We start from the raw sequence: 21730 nt of genomic DNA on the forward strand, positions 1-21730 counted from the left end.
CTGTAATCAAGAAAGATACTTTTGAAGAAACATTTGGTAAACATTGATTCATTGCCTACTTAATTCCTAAATGAGTAGTGAATAATTGAATAATAAAAACTGAATCCGAGGTGCTTGGGTGTCTCAGTGGGTTAAAACCTCTGCCCTCCGCTCAGGTCCATGATCCCAGGGTCCTGAGATCCAGCCCCTGATCAGGCTCTCTGCTCAGCAGGGAGACTGCTTCCTCCTCTCTCTGCCTGCCTCTCTGCCTACTTGTGATTTCTGTCTGTGAAATAAATAAATAAAACCTTTAAAAAATAATAAAAAAATGAAAACTGAATCTGATTTTTCTTCATTTGTAAAATAATGAAAATGATTTTTTTTGTTGTTAACCCAAGTTGAGTTATTATTAAATCATTATTTTATTTTTTAATTATAGGATTTACAAACTGGAAGGGCCAGGCAAGCTAACATTTTACCCCTCCCCCACCTCATTTCAACTATCAAAGATAATACTTGCCTTGCCTTTAAAGAATGTTGGGGTTTGAGGGGTTTCAGTTTGAAGCATTCCTCTTCCTCCAGTCCACATGAGAAATAAGAGAGTTTGAGAGATAAAAACCAAAACAAAACATTTATTATTATTAAAACTAATAGTCAAGAAGGTAGCTTATATCTCCAGCCAGTGGATTTCTTTTTTTTTTTTTTTTTAAAGATTTTATTTATTTATTTGACAGAGAGAAATCACAAGTAGATGGAGAGGCAGGCAGAGAGAGAGAGGGAAGCAGACTCCCTGCTGAGCAGAGAGCCCGATGCGGGCCTCGATCTCAGGACCCTGAGATCATGACCCGAGCCGAAGGCAGCGGCTTAACCCACTGAGCCACCCAGGCGCCCCAGCCAGTGGATTTCTAATACTACCCCAGAATTGACAGATTTATCTACCTAGATACAGCAGTGATTTAAAAAAAAGTAAATGGAAAGCTATGGACTTCCCTGTCTGGTGGCTTACCCTTTTAAACTTAACCAGTTTGAAGAGGCACCTGGGTGGCTCAGTTGGTTAAGTGACTAACTCTTGGTTTCTGCTCAGCCCATGATCTCAGGGTCTTGAGAACAAGCCCTGTGTCGGGCTCCCCAATGAGGGTGGAACCTTGTTTGGGATGCTTTTGCCCCTTTTCCTTTGCCTCTCTCCCACCCATACACGCTCTTTCTCTCTCTAAAACAAACAAAAGACTTAATCATTGTGGAGTAGCAGCGCTGAATGTGTATAGGCATACCTTATCCTATCATGCTTCACTTTATTGTGCTCTGCAGTTACTGTATTTTTTACAAACTAAAGATTTGTGCCAGTCCTGTGTTAAGCAAATTGGCACCATTTTTCCAACAGCATTTGCTCATTTCGTGTCATTTTGGTAATCCTTGCAATATCTCAAATTTTTTAAATTGTTACATTGTTCATGGTTATCTGTGATCTTTGCTGTTACTATTTTAATTGTTCTGGGGTGCCATGAACCCATGTGAGACGGTGAACTTAACTGATAAATGTTGTGTGTGATCTGACTGCTTCATTGGCTCTTCCCCATCTCTCTCCCTCTCTTTAAGCTTTCAAATAAGTAAATAAAATGTCTTTAAGTGAAGAGTCAAAAATGACACCTAGAGGAGAGGAGGAGGGAGGGTTGTTTTTGGTTTTTTTTAAGACTTTATTTATTTATTTGTCAGAGAGAGAGAAAGAGCACAAGCAGGGGAGCAACAGGCAGAGGGAGAAGCAGTTCCCTGCTGAGCAAGGAGCCTGATGTGGAACTTGGTTCCAGGATTCCAGGATCATGACTTGAGTTGAAGGCAGAGGCTTAACCCACTGAGCCACCCAGGTTATCCCTTAAAGATGTTTTAGAAATTGACTTTTCTTTTTTTAATAATTGGGATTAATTATTGACCTTGTTTATAGTTTATGAAAGCCATTGCTTTCTCAAAGACTAACAATGGAAAGGCTGTGGTTGGTGGAGCCAGATGATCCTGAGTTAAGAATAAGATTCCAGGGGCGCCTGGGTGGCTCAGTGGGTTAAAACCTCTGCCTTCGGCTCAGGTCATGACCTCAGGGTCCTGGGATCAAGCCCCAAATAGGGCTCTTTGCTCAGTAGGGGGCCTGCTTCCTTCTCTCTCTGCCTGCTACTCTGCCTGCTTGTGATCTCTGTCTGTCCAGTAAATAAAATCTTAAAAAAAAAAAGAAGAAGATTCTACTATTTATTTATTATGTGAACTTAAAGCAGCAGGCTCCTCTGAATCTGTTTCTGAATCAATACCAAAATGGAAATGAATGTCTTATTATCTTCTTTGTAAGGATTATGTTAGATAACAAAGTCCTCTAGGACTTGGAATATGGTAGGTAGCCAGCAAATGTTATTTTGCCTTCTCTTTTCCTGACAGAAAGATAATCAAATAATAGGTCAGTTGCAACTATCTTGTGTTTACTTTTCTACTTTGTTTGTTTGTTTTTTATATTATCTTGGGTAATTACTTTTGAAAAACTAGGTCAGGGGCACTTTTACTTTGCTACTGTGAGTTTTTGGTGATTTTTTTTTTTTTCATGTCATTGTTCTATTTTTGCATTACATCTTATGCCCATTGAAGGCCAATTTTTTCTTTTAAAGGTTTTATTTAGGGACGCCTGGGTGGCTCAGTTGGTTAAGCATCTGCTTAATGTGGGTTCAGACTAAAAACTCAAGATCAAGAGTCATATGTTCTACCACCTGTGCCAGCCAGGCACCCCAGGAAATATTAATTTTTTAGGTGATATAGTGACATTGTGCTTTGTTTTATAAAAAAGATTTTCTTTTTCAGAGCTGGCTGGCTCAGTTTGAAGAATGTGTAACTCTTGGTCTCAAGGTCAGGAGTTTGAACCCCACATTTAATGTTAGGATTGCTTAAATAAATAAATAAAGTTTTAAGAAAAGAATTTTTCTGGCTTTTATGTGGGAACATTTTAGAATGACATGGTATATTTTGTATTTGTTTTGAAATCATGTGGGTGGTGGAGAAATAGGTAGAGCTACAGATGAAGCAATTTGTCCATGAATAATTATTGAAGCTAAGTAAGAAGTATGTAAGGATTCATTATACTCTTTTGTTTACTTTTGTATATGTTTTCCATTATAAAAAGCAAAACAGGGACGCCTGGGTGGCTCAGTTGGTTGGGCAGCTGCCTTCGGCTCAGGTCATGATCCCAGGGTCCTGGGATCGAGTCCCACATCGCGCTCCTTGCTCGGCAGGGAGCCTGCTTCTCCTTCTGCTTCTGCCTGCCTCTTTGTCTGCCTGTGCTCACTTGCTCTCTCTCCCTCTGTCTCTGACAAATAAATAAATAAAATATTTAATAAAAAAAAAAGTAAAACAGTTCTTGTTATTAAAATTTGCTTCCAGGGTGCCTGGGTGGCTCAGTGGGTTGGGCCTCTGCCTTCTGCTGAGGTCATGATCCCAGGGTCCTCGGGTCGGGCCCCGCATAGGGCACTCTGGTCAGCGGGAAGCCTGCTTCCTCCTCTCTCTCTGCCTGCCTCTCTGCCTACTTGTGATCTCTCTCTCTGTCAGGTAAATAAATAAAATCTTTAAAAAACAAAAAAAATTTGCTTTCTATCCTCTGCCCGGAGTGTCATCTTTTTTTAATAGGTAGGATGTGAGCAACTTTACCACAACCAGACTAGTTACTACTTAAGAATATCACTGAACAAAACTGTCAGGAGTAAGCCTAAACAAAGATAGAAAAGAAGGGGAAAAAATGGAGGAAGAAAGGAAGTGAGTAAGAGAGAAGAGGGAGACTAGAGAAAAGGAAAGAAGTCAGGGACAGTGGAAGGTTGCCTTAAAGTGTAGTTCTCTTACTCTCATTCTTAATTTTTTATCTAATTTCACCTCTAACTGATATCTTTAGTAGCTAGGTAGGAACCTGAGATTCTGTTCTATAAGAAAAATAGCTCTTTTGTTTTAATATATCAGCTTAAGCGAGTAAGGATTTCCCCTTTTTCTATATTCTTTATAGATGCTACTATATTATAGCTGTTATGTATATAGTATATATTTATGAGAGAGTGGATACTGGGCCTTGCAGAAATTCTTACATAATCTTACACATTGCTATCCAGGAACTGGATGGAATTTTCTCCTTCAGAGAAAGACATACCATATGATTTCACTCATGTGGAATTTAAGAAGCAAACCAGATGAATATAGGGGAAGGGAAGGAAAAGAAGATAACATACAAACAGAGGTATTTATTTGACAGAGAGCATAGCAGGGCGAGTGGCAGGCAGAGGGAGAAAGAGAAGCAGCAGGCTCCCCTCTAAGCAAGGAGCCCGATGTGGGGCTTGATCCCAGGATCTGGGATCATGACCTGAGCTGAAAGCAGATGCTTAACCAGCTTAGCCACCCAGGTGCCCCAAGAGACTCTTTTTTTTTTTTTTAAGATTTTATTTATTTATTTGACAGACAGAGCAACACACGCAGGGGGAGTGGGAGAGAGAGAAGCAGACTTTCTGCTGAGCATGGAGCCTGATGTGGGGGTCGATCCCAGGATCTTGGGATCATGACCTGAGCTGAAGGCAGACGCTTGACAGCTGAGCCACCCAGGTGCCCCAAGCCCCAAGAGACTCTTAACTCTAGGAAACAAACACGGTTGCTAGAGGAAAGGTAGATGAGGGGATGGGGTAACTGGGTGATGGGCATTAAGGAGGGCATGTGATGAGCGCTGGGTATTATATGTAACTGATGATCACTAAATTCTACCCTTGAAACTAATAATACAGTTATGTTAACTAAATTGAATTTAAATAAACAATTTAAACAAGAATTTTGTCCTCCTTTTTTGGAGAACTTACCCTTTGTTTATACAGTTGACCCTTGAACAGTGCCAGTGTTGGGGATACCGAACCTCTGTGCATTCGGAAGTTCAGGTATGGCCTTTGACTCTCCCAAACTTAACTACTAATAGCCTACTGTTGACCAGAAGCCTTACCAATAGCATAAACTGTTGATTAATACATATTTTGTATGTTATATGTATTATATGCTGTATTCTCACCATAAAGTTAGAGAAAATAAAATGTTTTTAAGAATATCATAAGGAGGGGCGCCTGGGTGGCTCAGTGGGTTAAAGCCTCTGCATTCCGCTCCGGTCATGATCTCAGGGTCCTGGGATTGAGCTTCGCATCGGGCTCTCTGCTCTGCTGGGAGCCTGCTTCCCCTCTCCTCTGCCTGCCTCTCTGCCTACTTGTGATCTCTCTCTCTCTCTGTCAAATAAATACATCTTAAAAAAAAAAAAAAAAGAATATCATAAGGAAAAAAAAGACATTTACAGTACTGTACTGTATCAAAAAAACTCTGCATGTAAGTGGACCCTCACAGTTCAAACCCGTTGTTTAAGGATCAGATGTAATTGGTTTTTGGTATTTAGTGCTCAATTTAGCAGCAATTCTTCACCTTCACTCCTTATCTCCAATCTCTGCCCCATTCCAATTATAGTTTAAGATCTTGAGTTTGATAAAGTAGGTTAACACTTTTCCTAAGAATTAGTTTTGTTCAGATCACTGTCTTTTTGAGATTTAAAGTGTTTTAGGAAGTAGAAGATCATGGATCCAGGACTTAGGCTATATAGACTCAAGTGTTTTAATATTCTATCCTACTTTTTTTTAAAGATTTTATTTATTCACTTGAGAGAGAGTGAGCACAAGCAGGGATTGGAGAGAGGGGCAGACTCCTCACTGAGGTGGGAGCCTGGCAGAGGGCTGGATCCCCAGGACCCTGGGATCTTGAGCTGAGTGGAAGGCGGACTGAGCTACCAGTTACCCCAATAGTCTATCAGTATGTCGGGTTTGTTTGTTTGTTTGTTTTAGATCTTATTTATTTATTTGGGGCAGGGAGAGAGAGTGGACAGGTAGGGGATGCTGCAGAGAGAGAGAGGAAGAAGCAGACTCCCAACTCAGCAGGGAGCCCGACACCAGCTTGATCCCCAAACTCTGGGATCATGACCCGAGCTGACCAACTGAGCCACCCAGGCACCCCTAGTATGTCAGATTTTTTAAGAGACTTTTTAAAATTTATTTATTTTAAAGTAATTGTGGGGCATCTGGCTGGCTCAGTCAGAAGAGCATCTGACTCTTGATCTTGATGTCTCGGTTCAAGCCCCACATTGGGTTTGGAGATTACTAAAAATATAAACTTAAGAAAAAATATCTGCCCCTAAATGGGGCCCAAACTGAAGACCTGAGATCAAGAGCTGGATATTTAGGGTGCCTGGGTGTCTCAGTTGGTTGAGCATCTGCCTTTGGCTCAGGTCGTGATCTCCGGGTCCTGGGATTGAGCCCTTCGTCAGGCTCCCTGCTCAGTGGGGAGTCTGCTTCTCCCTTTCCCTCTGCCCCTCTGCTTGTCCTCTCTTACTGTTTCTTTCAAATGAATAATAAAATAAAATAAAATAAAATAAAAAGAGCTGGATGCTCTACTGACTGAGCCAGTCAGGTGTCCCAACTTTTATTTGGTTTTAAATATATAATAGATGTTTGGACTTGGTATAAAACAAAAGTTTCAGCAGAGGCTGCTGGGAAGATGGTGGAGTAGAAGGACCCTGGCTCACCTCCTGCCATGTGGCAACCTAGAGAACACACTCATTGGCATAAATAACCCAGAAAATGACCTGAACAGAGTCTGGCAGAACAGACTCTCTGCAGCCAGACATAGAGAAGAGGCCATAGTGAAACAGATCACCCCCTCAGATTGCTCCTGACAAGATCCCATCAGAACAGTGCCACAAGCCTGGAGGTATGCGCACAGCCTAGACAAGGGTCAGCGTCACTCCAAAGTGAGTCCTGCTCCAGGGAGAGGGGAAGATAGCCACACACCAGTCTGACTGTGACCCCAGCAGTGGGTTAGGGGCAGACAGCTGGTCTGACTGCAGGACCCCCACCCCTGACCAATAAAAGCTCCTCAGAGAACAACACAGGGAAAGTGCCTGCAGTTTGGTGCTACTTCATCTCTGGCAAACACCTGGTCTTACTGAACTCAAGCCCAAGGCTACCTGGGACCAACCCACTAACACCACCGGCGCCAGACTCTGCCTGCAACAGGCAAAGAGAGCCATTGCACACTGAACCGAAGTCAAATACATCCCAGCCACAATAGGAGTGTGCACAAACACATAAAGAGATAACCCTGAAGCACCATTTTCTCGTGAAAAGGAGACATTGCACTGCAGGGCACTACAGGACCTCTTTATAAAGCCACTGTTTTCAAGTGTGGGAGATGTAACTGACTTTCCTAACACAGAGAAACAGATGCAGCAATAGACAAAATGAGAAGACAGGGGGCGCCTGGGTGGCTCAGTGGGTTGGGCTGCTGCCTTCGGCTCAGGTCATGATCTCAGGGTCCTGGGATCGAGCCCCGCATCGGGCTCTCTGCTCCGCAGGGAGCCTGCTTTCCTCTCTCTCTCTCTGCCTGCCTCTCTGCCTACTTGTGATCTCTGTCAAATAAATAAAATCTTTAAAAAAAAAAAAATGAGAAGACAGAGGGATATGTCCCAAATGAAAGAGCAGAACAAAATCACAGCAAGAGACCTAAACAAAATGGAGACAAGTAATATGTCTGATAGTGAATTTAAAGTAATGCTCATGAAGATACTCAGTAGAATTGAGAAAGGATTATGGGACCTCCATGAGATCCTTCACAAGAAACAGGAGATCTAAAAAAGAACCAGTTAGAAATAATGAACTCATTAAATGAAAATAAAAATAGACCACCTGGAATAAATAGCAAACAAGAGGAAGTAGAAGAACAGATCAGCAACCTAGAGGACAGAGTAATGGAAAGTAATCAAGCTCAGCAGATGAGGGGTGGGGAATACAAAATGAGAATAGGCCCAGGGAACTCAGTGACACTGTCAAGCATAATAGTCATAATATAGGGATCCCAGAAGGAGAAGGGAGCAAGAAGGCAGATTTATTTTAAGAGATAATAGCTGAAAACTTCCTGAATCTGGGGGAGGAAAGAGAAATCCAGATCCAGGAGGCACAGAGAGCCTCCAACAAAACCAATCCAGAAAGGTCTGCACCAAGATACAAATAAGCTGGCCAAAAGTAGTGATAAAGAGAGAATTTTAAAGGCAGCAAGAGAAAAGAAAGCAGTGACATACAAGGGAAACCCCATAAAGCTATCAGTGGGTTTTTCAGCAGAAATTTTTCAGGCCAGAAGGGAGCAGCATGATATATTCAAAGTGCTGAAAGGAAAAAATCTGCAGCCAAGAATACTCTATTCAGCAAGGCTTTCATTCAGAATATAAGGTGGGAGGGAGTTTCCCAGACAAACAGAATTCAAAGGAATTCATGACCAGGGACAAAACCAGCCATATCCCTATTACACTTGATGCCATTGGCTTGTGGGTCCCAAGTTCACAGTCCAGCCACTCTCCTGCCCAAGTCAGCATGCACGGCCTGCCACCTGCTCAATGCTAAGTCAGCACGCCCTCACCTCAGAATGACAAGGGCTCAAACTGACACTCTTCTCAAATTCCAGCCACTGTTCTCAAGTTTGTGCACAAAAATAGGCATAATTATAACAGTGGAATGAAGCAACCCAAACAGTGACACTAATTCTGTGGAATATATAATGGATAAAAGGAGTGTGCTAGGCTGAGAACATCTCCAAAAGGCACATTAAAGAACAATACATACAGCATGATTCTGGTTGGTAAAAGAAACAAATCTGGGAGAAATAAGACAAAACCAGAGAGGGAGACAAACCATAAGACACTCTTTTTTTTTTTTTTTAAGATTTTATTTATTTATTTGACAGAGAGATCACAAGTAGGCAGAGAGAGAGGGAAGCAGACTCCCTGCAGGGCAGAGAGCCCAATGTGGGGCTCGATCCCAGGACCCTGGGATCATGACCTGAGCTGAAGGCAGAGACTTTAACCCACTGAGCCACCCAGGCGCCCCCCCATAAGACACTCTTAATCATAGGAAAGAAACTAAGGGTTTGGGAGTGGAGGGGTGGGGGTAACTGGGTGATGAGCATTAAGGAGGACACTGATGGAATGAGCACTGGGTATTTCTTTTTTAAAAGATTTTATTTATTTATTTGACAGAAAGATAGCAAGAGAGAGCATAAGCAAGAGAAGCTGCAGGCAGAGGGAGAGGGGAAGCAGATTCCCCACTGAGCAGGAAGCCTGATTCGGGACTTGATCCCAGGACTCTAGGATCATGATCTGAGCCAAAGGCAGACACCTAACGACTGAGACATCCAGGTGCCCCTGAGCCCTGGGTACTATGTAAGACTGATGAATTACTGAACTCTACCTCTGAAACTAATAACACTATATGTTAATTAATTGAATTTAAACTTTAAAAAAAAAAAAAAAGAGCCCCCTTGGGGTGCCTGGGTGGCTCAGTGGGTTAAAGCCTCTGCCTTCGGCTCAGGTCGTGATCTCAAGGTCTTGGGATTGATCCCCGCATTGGGCTCTCTACTCAGCAGGGAAGCCTGCTTCCCTTCCTCTCTCTCTTCCTGGCTCTCTGCCTACTTGTGATCTCTGTATGTCAAATAAATAAATAAAAATCTTTGAAAATAAAAAATTAAAAAATAAATAAATAAAAGTCTTTTTAAAAAATAAATTTATTTTAAAAACCTTCCCCATAAAACAAACCCCCCAAAACCCAAAATGTTCAAATGGGTATTAAAGAAATACAGAAAAAGTCTGTTTTCACCCCATCCTCCATATACCTAGTTCCTTTCTAGTAGCCATAATTATTAACTATTTCTCTTCTATCTTTTTAGAGATACTTGTATGAATATTACATTAGACTTTGTGACATCTTTGTGACTTGTAAAAAGCAAGCTAGAACAAGGTTAAGGACTTGATATACCTGATGTATTACAGACTGGTTGTATATGTACATTTTATTTTGATCTGGAAATAGACTAGGCACACGTACCTTTCATATCATTGGGTTAGGCCAGTTCCTTCAGGTGTGTAGTATTGCCAGTATTTATTGTTTGGTGAGTCAAAAGTATTTCTGTAATGAAAAAAAGTTCTATAATGAACAGAGGAGCAGAATCTTTTCATGACTTTGAGTCTTAGTAAGACCAGATCCCCAGTATTCTTTGGGTATTCTGGGTGTTCCTTGATCAGGTACTGTGAGGGTGGAAAAGACGAGTGCTGGTGTTTCCTGATTTCCTGTGGGTTTATTTGATTTATTTCTGGCTAATATGAAATTGGGTCAAATGATGACTATATGGCAAATGATGAGGTAGGGTAAAACAGACTATTGGCTGGCGTTCTCTTTTCCTGTCTTTTCTCTGTCTGAAAAAGCCATATTGTGGCAGAGCCAGATACACTTCTCTTTGAGCCACGGAGATCCAACAATGCTGCTATTCTGGCTCACTTTGCAGTTCCTTCCCAGCCTGTATACTCTCCTGAACAGAGATGATGCACCAGCTAAGCTGAATAGTGGAGGCGTTGGGTAATGCAGAATAACACTCAGTGGGGGCTGAGTTGTGTTCCACACCTATTCTCCCCAAGCCGCTGGCTGTCATGTTCTGACTTCAGCTGCTTAACCCTTAAAGATCCCTCTATCACCCTGAGAAGTTATTAAGCCCTTTGCTGTGTGTTTCCTGGTACATATGAGGTATTGCCACACTGACATGTACCCACAAACTGGTGACATGGTTGGTTATTACTTGGGTTGCAGGCATGGGCTTGTGCTCCTTAAAACCAATGTGTCTAAAGGGGTCTGCCCACCACAGAACCGCCCATATACTTCAGTTGAGGGCTGTGGCTCTAGTTGGTTTCTGTAAGCACCAGTCTTTATAAGAGATTTTCCTCTAGTGTATTTGAGTCTTAGTTCAAATACCTTTGTTCCTTAAATGTTCTACAACTGACTAGACATTACGAGTTGCCTGGGAACTTAGAACTGTTCTTATTCCAGAAGGAGAGAAACAGAGGATATAAGGTCATGTAAAAGGCAGCTTTATGTGTTTACTCAGCTGTTTGCACTGGTTTGGATTCTTTTAGTATTTGGGTTTTCTGTACCTTGGTTCTGCTAAATGAAAAGCAAAGTGATATCACAGAGGGAGTGGTGAAATAAGACTGAGACTCAGTTTCTGAGTGTCAGAGAATAACACGTCCCCTGTTCGACCTCATAGAGTTGTCAGGAAGATCAAATGAAATCGTTAAGTGTGAAAGGATTTAAGACACTATTAAAGTTTAGACAAATTGATAGAGAACAGAATTCTGTGTTAAATTGCGTCTTGAGGATTTTTGCACAGTGAGAAGGTTTTTTATTCAGTTTTAAAGAAAGCAGAGTTTCTCAAGAGCTTCTGACACAAATCTTCCACCCAAGCCTTCAAGGTAGAATGGTTGGTTCATCATTCAGGGTCCCAAAAGGAAATAGATGGCATATCCAAATTGAGTAATTTAAGAAAGATTAATAAAGAGACTATTTACAAAGGGGTTTAAGGAAACCAGTGAGAGAGAGCAGAGTACCCTATGGCCAGCAATTACAGAGCCTATATTACCTCATTACCTCTAGATCTAATAAAGGAAAATACTGAGAGAGATTATCTCAGGATCTGAGAGTAGCTGTATGGAAAGTACTGTGGGCTTCAGTAGTACGCAGCCAAATCATGGTGCTTTGGCAGGAGCTAGGGAAATAAATACTCTGATCTCATTCTCCATCTACTCTTTGATCTGCTACTGGTGTACATCTGGTTAGCCAAATCCAGCTGGAAGCCAGAAGGCAAGGGAACCTGTGCATGTACTCTATATGGTCAGCTTCCTGGTACACAAAGCAAGTTTGGTAAGAGTGGTGAGTAGAGGGACGCCTGGCTGACTCAGTTGGTTGAGCAGCTACCTTCGGCTCAGGTCATGATCCCGGCGTCCTGGGATCGAGTCCCGCATCGGGCTCCTTGCTCGGCGGGGAGCCTGCTTCTCCCTCTGCCTCTGCCTGCCATTCTGTCTGCCTGTGCTCGCTCTCTCTCCCTCTTCTCTCTGATAAATAAATAAAATCTTAAAAAAAAAAAAAAAAAGAATGGTGAGTAGATCTGGAAAGGCAAATGGATTCCTGGGCAGCATGCTTAACTGTGGATTCTGTAGTTACTGTGGCTGAGGGTTTTTAAATATCAGTCGTATACTTGAGACCCAATCTGAGCACCACCTTATATTATGTATAAACATAAATAACTCCCTGGAGGCCGTATGGTTTGTGCACTTTACTGTTACCATCTTGGTATTCAAGGGATCCAGGAAACAGATTGCTGTTATAATGGTGAGAGCCATGAAAGAGGAGGAGGAGATGAGCTGGAGATGGTGTCAGGTTTACTTGAGTTAAGAGGAAATAGTAGAAAGTGCTGAGTCAGCTTTTAAAACCAGCTATGGTAGACACATGGTATGTGTTCTCTGGTTCAGGCTCTGCATTTTCCAGAAATGCCTTTTTGTTTTGTTTTGCTGTTAATATTGTTAATGTTTATTTTTCTAGAAAAGGGGGAATGTAGGAAATATCCCTCTTTTTTTAAGCTTTTTAAAATTAATATGTATTATTTGTTTCAAGGGTAGAGGTCTGTGATTCATCAGTCTTACACAATTCACAGCATATCACAACACATCACAACCATAGCACATACCCTCCCCAGTGTCCATCACCCAGCCGTGCTTTCCCTCCCATGCTCCTCCCCTCCTACAACCCTCAGTTTGTTTCCTGAGATTAGGAGTCTCTTATGGTTTGTCTTTTTCTCTGGATGGTCTTGTTTCATTTTTCCCTCCCTTCCCCTATGATTCTCTGTCTTGTTTCTCATATTCCTCATATCAGTGAGAGCATATGATTATTGTCTTTCTCTGATTGACTTATTTCGCTTAGAGTAGTACCCTCTAGATCCATCCATGTCATTGCAAATGGCAAGATTTGGGTTTTTTTATGGCTGTTTAATATTCCATTGTATATATATACACCACAACTTCTTTACCATTCATCTGTTGATGGACATCTAGGCTCTTTCCATACTTTGGGTGTTGTGGACATTGCTGCTATAAACATTGGGGTGTATGTGCCCCTTTTGGATCACTACATTTGTATCTTTAGGGTAAATACCCAGTAGTCAGTTGCTGGGTCATAGGGTAGCTCTATTTTCAACTTTTTGAGGAACCTCCATACTGTTTTCCAGAGTGGCTGCACCAGCTTGCATTCCCACCAACAGTGTAGAAGGATTCTCTTTTCTCCGTATCCTTGCCAACACCTGTTGTTTCCTGACTTGTTAATTTTAGCCATTCTGACTGGTGTGAGGTGGTATCTCACTGTGGTTTTGATTTGTATTTCCCTGATGCTGAGTGATGCTGAGCACTTTTTCATGTGTTGATCATCTGGATATGTCTTCTTTGGAAAAATGTCTCTTCGTGTCTTCTGCCCACTTCTTGATTGGAAAAGCTCTTTCTTTTTTTTTTTTTTTTTAAATAAAGTAATCTCCACACCCAACATGGGATTTGAACTCACAATGCTGAGATCAAAAGTCACATGGTCTTTCAACTGATCCAGCCAGACAGAAGTATCCCTTTCTTGCTCTGATATAATTAATGGTTGTTTTATATTTCTACTTGAATTTCAAGAAAATATAGTAGTCTTAGAACTTTTCTATCTAGAAATGAAGTAGGCTGATGCCAACCTAAGCTGAATTCTGTGCTAGTTCATGCTAGCCTGTGGCTGTCTAATATCTTAAGATGTTTTTAGTGGTTGGAATGCCCTCTTCTCCCCACCCATTACTATCACATTTTTAAAAAAGATATTATTTATTTATTTGACAGAGAGAGACGCAGCAAGAGAGGGAACACAAGCAAGGGGAGTGGGAGAGGGAGAGGTGGGCTTCCTGCCAAGCAGGAGCCTGATTTGGGACTTGATCCCAGCACTCTGGGATCATGACCTGAGCCAAACGCAGATGATTAAACAACTGAGCCACCCAAGCTCCCACTAATCTACTTTCCTTTTTTTTTTTAAAGGTTTTTTGTTTGTTTGTTTGTTTGTTTGTTTGTTTTTAATTTGACAGGTGGAGATCACAAGTAAGCAGAGAGGCAGGCAGAGAGAGAGAGGAGGGGAAGCAGGCTCCCTGCTGAGCAGAGAGCCCGATGCAGGGCTCGATCCCAGGACTCTGAGATCATGAAGGCAGAGGCTTCAACTCACTGAGCCACCCAGGCGCCCCTAATCTACTTTCTATCTCTATAGACTTTGCCTGTTCTAGACATTTCATGTGAATCCAGTCATACAATATGTGCTCTTTTGTGCCTGACTTCTTTCACTGTGTGTTTTGAAGTTTCATCAGTGTTATTCCCACACTGCTGGTGGGAACATAAAATGATAACATCTGGTTTGAATAGTAGCTGAATAGTAATTTTCTGTATGAATATACAACACTTCATCCATTCATCAGTTGATAGATATTTGGATTGATTCCACTTTGGGCTATTATAAATAGCCAAAAGAAATTTGTACAGGTTTTGTGTGGGCATAGGTTTTTAGTTCTCCTGGGTCCATCCTTAGGAGTGGAATTGCTGGGTCATATGATAACTGTGTTTAACAATTTTAGGAACTGTCAAACTGTTTTTCAAACCAGATGTTATCATTTTATGGTCCCACCAGCAGTATAGAAGGATTCCAGATTCTTCACATTCTTGCCAGCCTTGTTATTTTTAATTATAGATAACATCCAGGTTACCTTTGGTTAAAACCATAATGTTTTTATTATACCCATCCTAGTGGTTATGAAGTGGTAACTCATTCTGATTTTGATTTGCCTTTCCCTATGGCTCTCCATTAAAAGGTTAATATCCTACACATCCTTCAAGATATAGCCGGTTTTTTTTTTGAGAAACCTTTCTCTCAGGAATTAAGAGTCTTTTCTTTTGTACACTTATACAGTTTTGCTTGGATCCCCATTAGCACACTTATTTCATTCTGGTAGTTATCTAGATTGTAAGCTCTGGTTTGTGAATTCCTTAATGGCTCCTTGTGGGTGTGTGTTTGAATTTATTATGAAATATTTCACTCCTACTCTCGCATTTGTGAGTCCCCATCGCGTCACATAGGGCTTGCACATAGTTGGTGTTAAGACATTTTTTTTAAAGATTTTATTTATTTATTTGACAGACAAGAGATTACAAGAAGGCAGAGAGACAGGCTCCCTGCCAAGCAGAAAGCCCAATGCGGGGCTCCATCCCAGGACTCTGGGATCATGACTGGAGCCGAAGGCAGAGGCTTTAACCCACCAAGCCACCCAGGTGCCCCGGTATTCAGACATTTACTGAATGACTCAAATAGTGCAAAGGGTCTCATGAGTGATTATTAAGAGGTCTGTTATTTCTCAGGGAAAGTGGGCTTTCTCTTGTTAGGATGTATTATGATGAAACCAGGGGAATAATGTATTTTAGACAAAAATGTTCAGATATGGGGACACCTGGCTGGCTCAGTCAGGAGAGCATGTGGCTCTTGATCTTGGAGTCGTGAGTCCGAGACCCATGTGTGGAGTAACATTTACTTAAAAATAAAAGAAAAGGATTTTTTTGAAAAGTTCATATATGGGGGTGCTGGGTAGCTCAGTCGTTAAGCGTCTGCCTTCGGCTCAGGTCATGATCCCAGGGTCCTGGGATCAAGCCCCACATCATGTTCCCTCCTTGGTGGGAAGCCTACTTCTCCCTCTCCAATTCCCCCTGATTGTGTTCCCTCTCTCGCTGTCTCTCTCTCTGTCAAATAAATAAATAAAATCTTAAAAAAAAATAAGTTCAGATGTGTTGTATGTCCAAGAGACCACTGGCTCCAGGAATATGTTGCCTAGATTATCCATATTCATGTTGCAATAGGAATTTTGATGTCAGGCCACTGGATATTATATTTGTGAGATTGTTTTTAGGGGTTTATTAAAATGATACACAATTAGCAAATTCCCTGAGTTTGTTTTAGCAAATATATTTCATGCCTGTATACTATATACCAGGAATTTAACTAGCTCGGAAATAGACGTGGGATGGGGTTTTCTCCTGCCCTGATGGTAATAAATAAAGCTAAGGGCCCAGGATGGGGATGACCTTGATGACAAATTAATGGATCCAGGATTTTTGAATTTTATTAAACCATGCAAAATGAACACTTGATCAGAATCTAATTTTCAGAATAAAGGTAATGTTTTATTACATTATAATTTAATTAATAAGTAGCTTATGTGACTGGATCATTCTTTTAAGGAGATGATGAAAACTTAGTGATTGGAAAGTTGGCATTGTATCATCTCTACCTTTACGCTCTCTTGAAGGAGAACAAGAGGAAGAACACTGTCGTGTCTCCTAGTTTCCTCTAACTCAGCAAGACAGGAAACATAAAATTCCTGCTGCAGCAAGAAGGGAGTTTGATTTTTTTTCTTCTGGATGGAGATGAAGGAGTTACACATTTCTGTATCTGGATCCTACCAGTCCTTTTCCTGGTATTTATCCCCAGGTATTCTTCTGGGATGTATCACAGTGTATTTTCTGCACATCGTTTAAACACTCCCCCACCAATCTTTAGGCTTTTTCCTATGTCCCTTCATGTCTCATATCTCCTAATAGTCTTACCACCTCTGGTCTCCCACCTCTCTGAACCAGCTTTGATGATGTAGCTGAGATCCGTGGCATCCTTTCTCTATTCATAAACCCACTCATGTTTCCCATTCATTTCCAGAATTAAATCTCCTTCCGAAGAACACTGATACCTGTACTCTTCTACTGGATAACTTTACATATCCCTTTGATCCATAATATGCTATCATCCTTTATTTCTGAAGGCAGATTTAATAATCTCAGGCATCTAAGATTCTAGGCCGAATGTGAAGGCCCTTGTTTAGAGAGTTCACATCTTGGAATTACCGGGCATTGGACAGTTCCAAGTCCTGTTCTCTCTCTCTCTCTCTCTTTTTAAGATTTTATTTATTTATTTGAGAGGGAGAGAGCATGCATTTGTGTACATGTGAGCAAGGAAAGGGCAAAGAGAAAGGGAGAAGACTCCACACTGAGCAGGGAGCCCGACACGGGCCTGGATCCCAGGACCCAGAGATCATGACCTGAGCTGAAGGCAGATACTTAACCAACTAAGCCACCCACGTGCCCCTCCCAGTCCTGTTCTCAGTGGCCACTAATCCAAATGACTTCAGGGGTTCCACCTACATGAATATGAGCCAAGGTTATACATAAAATCCTGCCAGTTTTTCTTTTTCTTCTAGGAGCAAAACAAAGCTACACGTCATTCAAAGGAATGTAGTTAACTGATAGATGCTATAATAGATTTCTGTCCCTTCCTGAAAAGAACCTCATGTAGTAATAACTCAGCCATTTCCTCTTCTCTAATAACCCTATCTGTGTTCCTTACATGAAAATGACATTTTTTAGGACAAAGTGATGAAAAGCATATTAGCTTTAAGATTTAGAGTCTGCTTTGGTTTATGAAATCTACCATAATACAGGATGATTAAAAGAATATCTTGCTCTTCAATTTCTAGCCTTAGGCCCTGGCAGAGGACCAGTGACCTCAGAGAACCATTTCGGTAGGCGCTAAGAAAGACAATACTTCCCTATCCTTCCCTCCCCCCATAAGAATATCTCATTTCTCTGTACCATTGTGCATACTCCTCTTTTCTCTCTTACCTACATAGATAAACATGGATTTTTAGTTTACATTTGTTATTATGTCTGTCCAAATATATTCTTTTGTGAAGCCAGATAGGCTTTACTTAGGAGCTTCCCTGATTGATTGATTGATTGATTAATACTCTTTCTCCTTGGAGCCAAACCTATGTGGCATTTGCAGAAGCTACATAGGAATATCAAGAGATAGAAGGGGTTATTTTGAATCATATCTTTTTTCCTAGGAATTTTTCTGGCCTTGCAATAAGTTTATTATCAACTAAGTTAATTTTTAAGTTAATAGCTAAGACCTTAGTATTAAAGCCAAGGTTATAGCTATGTAGCAAACCAGTAATGTCTTTTCAGTATATCTCTTTCCTCAGTAAAGCTTGTGTTCTTGTTTGGACAGTCCTGGCGTCTTTGATACTTTTTCTTAGAGATGTTCTCTCACACTGGGAAAGGGGCTAGATAAACTCAAGCAAATGGTCTCATGCTACTGGAGATGCTTTTTCTGCCACTGTTGTAGTTCATGTCATCATGATCATTTGTCATCATCATCATCACCCCAGGCCTAGAATCTCCTATTCAGGAGGAAAATTTTGGCTTTCTCAGCCAAGGGTAAATAATAGTAATTCCTTGGAGACAAGAAAAGACATATACTACTGAATGATCTTTAGCAGTAATCTTATTCTGACCTTGGGAACAATCATGATTAGAATACAGGTCACAGTTTTGAATGTACTTTAAATCAGGTGGTACAATTAGGATAGTAATGATAATGGAGGGGGCCTGAGCCCTCTAGTATTTGCATTATTATTTTTAAAGATTTCATTTATTATTTGGCAGAGCGAGAGAGCACAAGCAGGGGGAGCAGTAGAAGGAGAGGGAGAAGCAGGCTCACTAGCAAGCCTGATGATATGGGGCTGGATCCCAGGACCCTGGGATCATGATCTGAGCCACCCAGGTGCCCCAGTATTTGATTGTTATTGTAGATCTAGTAATTCAATGGAGATTTCAATGTCATTTTTTAAAAGATTACTTATTTATTTATCTGAGATAGAGAAAGAGAGTGAGCATGAGTTGGGGGGAGGAGCAGAGGCTGAGGGAGAAGCAGACTCCCCTCTGAGCAGAGGTGGGGAGCCTGATCCTAGGAGCCTGAGATCATGACCTGAGCCAAAGACAGACGCTTGACAGACCGAGCCATCCAGGCGCCCCTTCAGTGTCATTCTTAAAATGAGTACTGCCATTTCCAGAGCTGAATGTATGACTTGTAGGTTTATTTGCCCTATTTTTGTCTTGTCTAAAAGTTGCTTAAAAATACACACATGAGGGCGCCTGGGTGGCTCAGTGGGCTAAGCCGCTGCCTTCGGCTCGGGTCATGATCTCAGGGTCCTGGGATCGAGTCCCACATTGGGCTCTCTGCTCAGCAGGGAGCCTGTTTCCTCCTCTCTCTCTCTCTGCCTGCCTCTCTGCCTACTTGTGATCTCTCTCTGTCAAATAAATAAATAAAATCTTTAAAAAAATAAAATACACACATGACAGGGACGCCTGGGTGGCTCAGTTGGTTAAGCAGCTGCCTTCGGCTCAGGTCATGATCCCAGCGTCCTGGGATCGAGTCCCGCATCGGGCTCCTTGCTCCGCGGGGAGCCTGCTTCTCCCTCTGACTCTGCCTTCCACTCTATCTGCCTGTGCTCACTCTCGCTCGCGCTCTCTCTGACAAATAAATTAAAAAAAAAAAAAATCTTAAAAAAAAAATACACACATGACAAAAAAAAAATACACACATGCCCCATGCACCATCCTGCCCTTATTGACTGTATCACGTGACTGTCACCACCATCACATGGCTGATCATTATCACCACCGTCACATGGATTGTTCTATATGGGAAATCCTAGTACAAGTTCTGGCAAAGAGAAGGGGGACAGGGATGGGAACTGGAACTGGTGTGTGAGAGCCGTAGTAGATCAGGAGTCTTTGAGCCCTCTCAGAATATGGTCTTGGTTCTACTCTTTGCTGCAGTATAGGGCCAAGAGATAAAGTATGTTTGTGCAAGTGGGTGCACATTTTTTATTGTGTATAGTGATAAGAAAATTCCTACTTCAACATATTTTAGCCCAAGCAAAGATTTTAAAGTTTGCTCAAGGTCAGGGGCATAAAATAGAAGAGGCATAATTCACATTAATTAAGATTTTTTGAGGGGGAAGATTTCCTCTCTTTGATATTCATGTTTCTCTTTTTCTTCTGTTAGTACTGCTTGTCCTCAACACCACCACCAAAGAGAGAGGGAGGAGAAACCTGGAGATGAAACTAGCATTGAGAGGGAAGTAATTCCAAATAGATTAATATTATAAATGCTTTGAGCCTAGGGAGAACTTGAATATGAGTGTGGTATAGTAAAATGCATTATATTATAGGTAACTATGCAGATTTAGAGTATTATGAACCCAATATAAATGTAAACACCAAAAGCCTGATTAGAATATAAGGATTTAAAATATCCATGAGGAATTGATCCATATTCCAGCCAACTTGGTATTTGCCTCTAATGGAAGTACCTTAAAAATGTAGCAGACTCTGGTTGTCTGTCCTGCTATCAGTAGTGAAAGATAAGGGATGCTTGGTCCCAAATCTTGGGTTTCCTTGACCATAATGTATCTATTGTTCACTCAGTTAAACTTTTCAAAATTTGTAACTTAGGACTAAATCCCTATTAGTATGGTAACAAATTTTAGTTTTTACCGGTAATTAGTATTTTTACATGGTCATTAGTATTTCATTTTATTTGTCTAAGTTTACAGAAATGTTTAAGCTCCTACAGGGATTTGGCATTTCTCATATTCTACAGTGTTTTGAATCATCTATGTTAAACTTATTTATACTTTCATGATTTGATAAAGTTTTATTATTTTGCCTTCATCATTTTTATATCTTTTAAGGTTTTTAAATTATTTATTTATTGGAGGGAGAGAGACGGAAATCGTGAAAGAGGAAAGGAGCAGGAAGGAGAGGGAGAAGCAGGCTACCCACTGAGCAGGGAGCCTGATGAGGGACTTGATCCCGGGACTCCAGGATCATGACCTGAGCTGAAGGCAGTCGCTTAACCAACTGAGCCACCAGGTGCCCTTGTCATCATCATTTTTTAAAAAAATATTTTATTTATTTATTTGACAGAGATCACAAGTAGGCAGAGAGGCAGGCAGAGAGAGAGGAGGAAGCAGGCTCCCTGCAGAGCAGAGGGCCCGATGCGATGCCGGGCTCCACCCCAGGACCCTGGGATCATGACCTGAGCCGAAGACAGAGGCTTTAACCCACTGAGCCACCCAGGCGCCCCTCATCATCATCATTTTTAAATAGAACTTAGATTTTATTAGCCCTGTCTCATTACATAGGTTACTTAAGAGGCATACACTGTGTTCTCCAGTATCAGTAGGATAAAAGCATTCTACTATAACAAAGTGCCTTTTTCCAAAATCTTTAACAAGCGGATTTTGGCATCTCTTTATTCATGAAAGAGAGGTAAGATAGTTACATGTGTTCTTATTCTATGGCAGAGAGGAATTCCTTTAGTTTGTTTTGGTTTTACTCTCTATTGAGTTCATTGCTGTTAAGTTTGGAATCATTCTTTCCAAGAAGCCAGGATCTTCCTCACTTTCTGGTATCTATAGGTATAATCTTCTGACCTTCTATTCCTCCTGTCTCTCTGCAGCCATATGTGTCATTGTCTCAGCAGATGGCACCACCTAGTCCCAGCAACAGTACCCCAAACAACAGCAGTGGGAGCAATGGAAATGACCAGTTGAGCAAAACCAACCTCTATATCCGGGGATTGCAACCAGGCACTACTGACCAGGACCTTGTCAAATTGTGCCAGTCGTAAGTTGGGGAGCATGTGGGTAGGCTTCAAGGGCTAGTAAGGATTTGGTGATACTGGCTTCTTGCCAGATACTCATGTCCTGAAATGCAGTCCTATTTGTCACAAGATTTCTTAGCAGGCCCTCGTAAAGAAATTCTACCTGCTACTAATATATAAAACCTTTATATGTTACTCTGAGGGAAGTCAGGATGGGACTGGCCTTTGGAGCCTAGTGTGACTGTTTCCAGTGT

General features: G+C 41.4%; 1 protein-coding gene across 9 annotated transcripts in view; it reads left to right on the forward strand.

Annotated features, from left to right (window-relative positions):
- The window catches only part of RBMS2 (RNA binding motif single stranded interacting protein 2), a 96077-nt gene that overhangs the window by 46390 nt on the left and 27957 nt on the right, over positions 1-21730 (forward strand). For 3 of the 9 annotated variants that reach the window (XM_059403455.1, XM_059403454.1, XM_059403460.1), the window contains 2 exons: positions 4848-4907; positions 21333-21499. The exons of 1 other annotated variant lie outside the window; for it this stretch is intronic. In XM_059403455.1, coding sequence (XP_059259438.1) covers positions 4848-4907; positions 21333-21499 — 227 coding nt within the window. Of the gene's footprint in view, positions 1-4847; positions 4908-20617; positions 20744-21332; positions 21500-21730 lie in introns of those variants that run through there. 5 more of the 9 variants (XM_059403458.1, XM_059403456.1, XM_059403463.1 and 2 more) reach the window with 3 other exon arrangements.

The sequence above is a fragment of the Mustela nigripes genome, chromosome 6 (assembly GCF_022355385.1).
Source record: "Mustela nigripes isolate SB6536 chromosome 6, MUSNIG.SB6536, whole genome shotgun sequence".
Classification (NCBI taxonomy): domain Eukaryota; kingdom Metazoa; phylum Chordata; class Mammalia; order Carnivora; family Mustelidae; genus Mustela; species Mustela nigripes.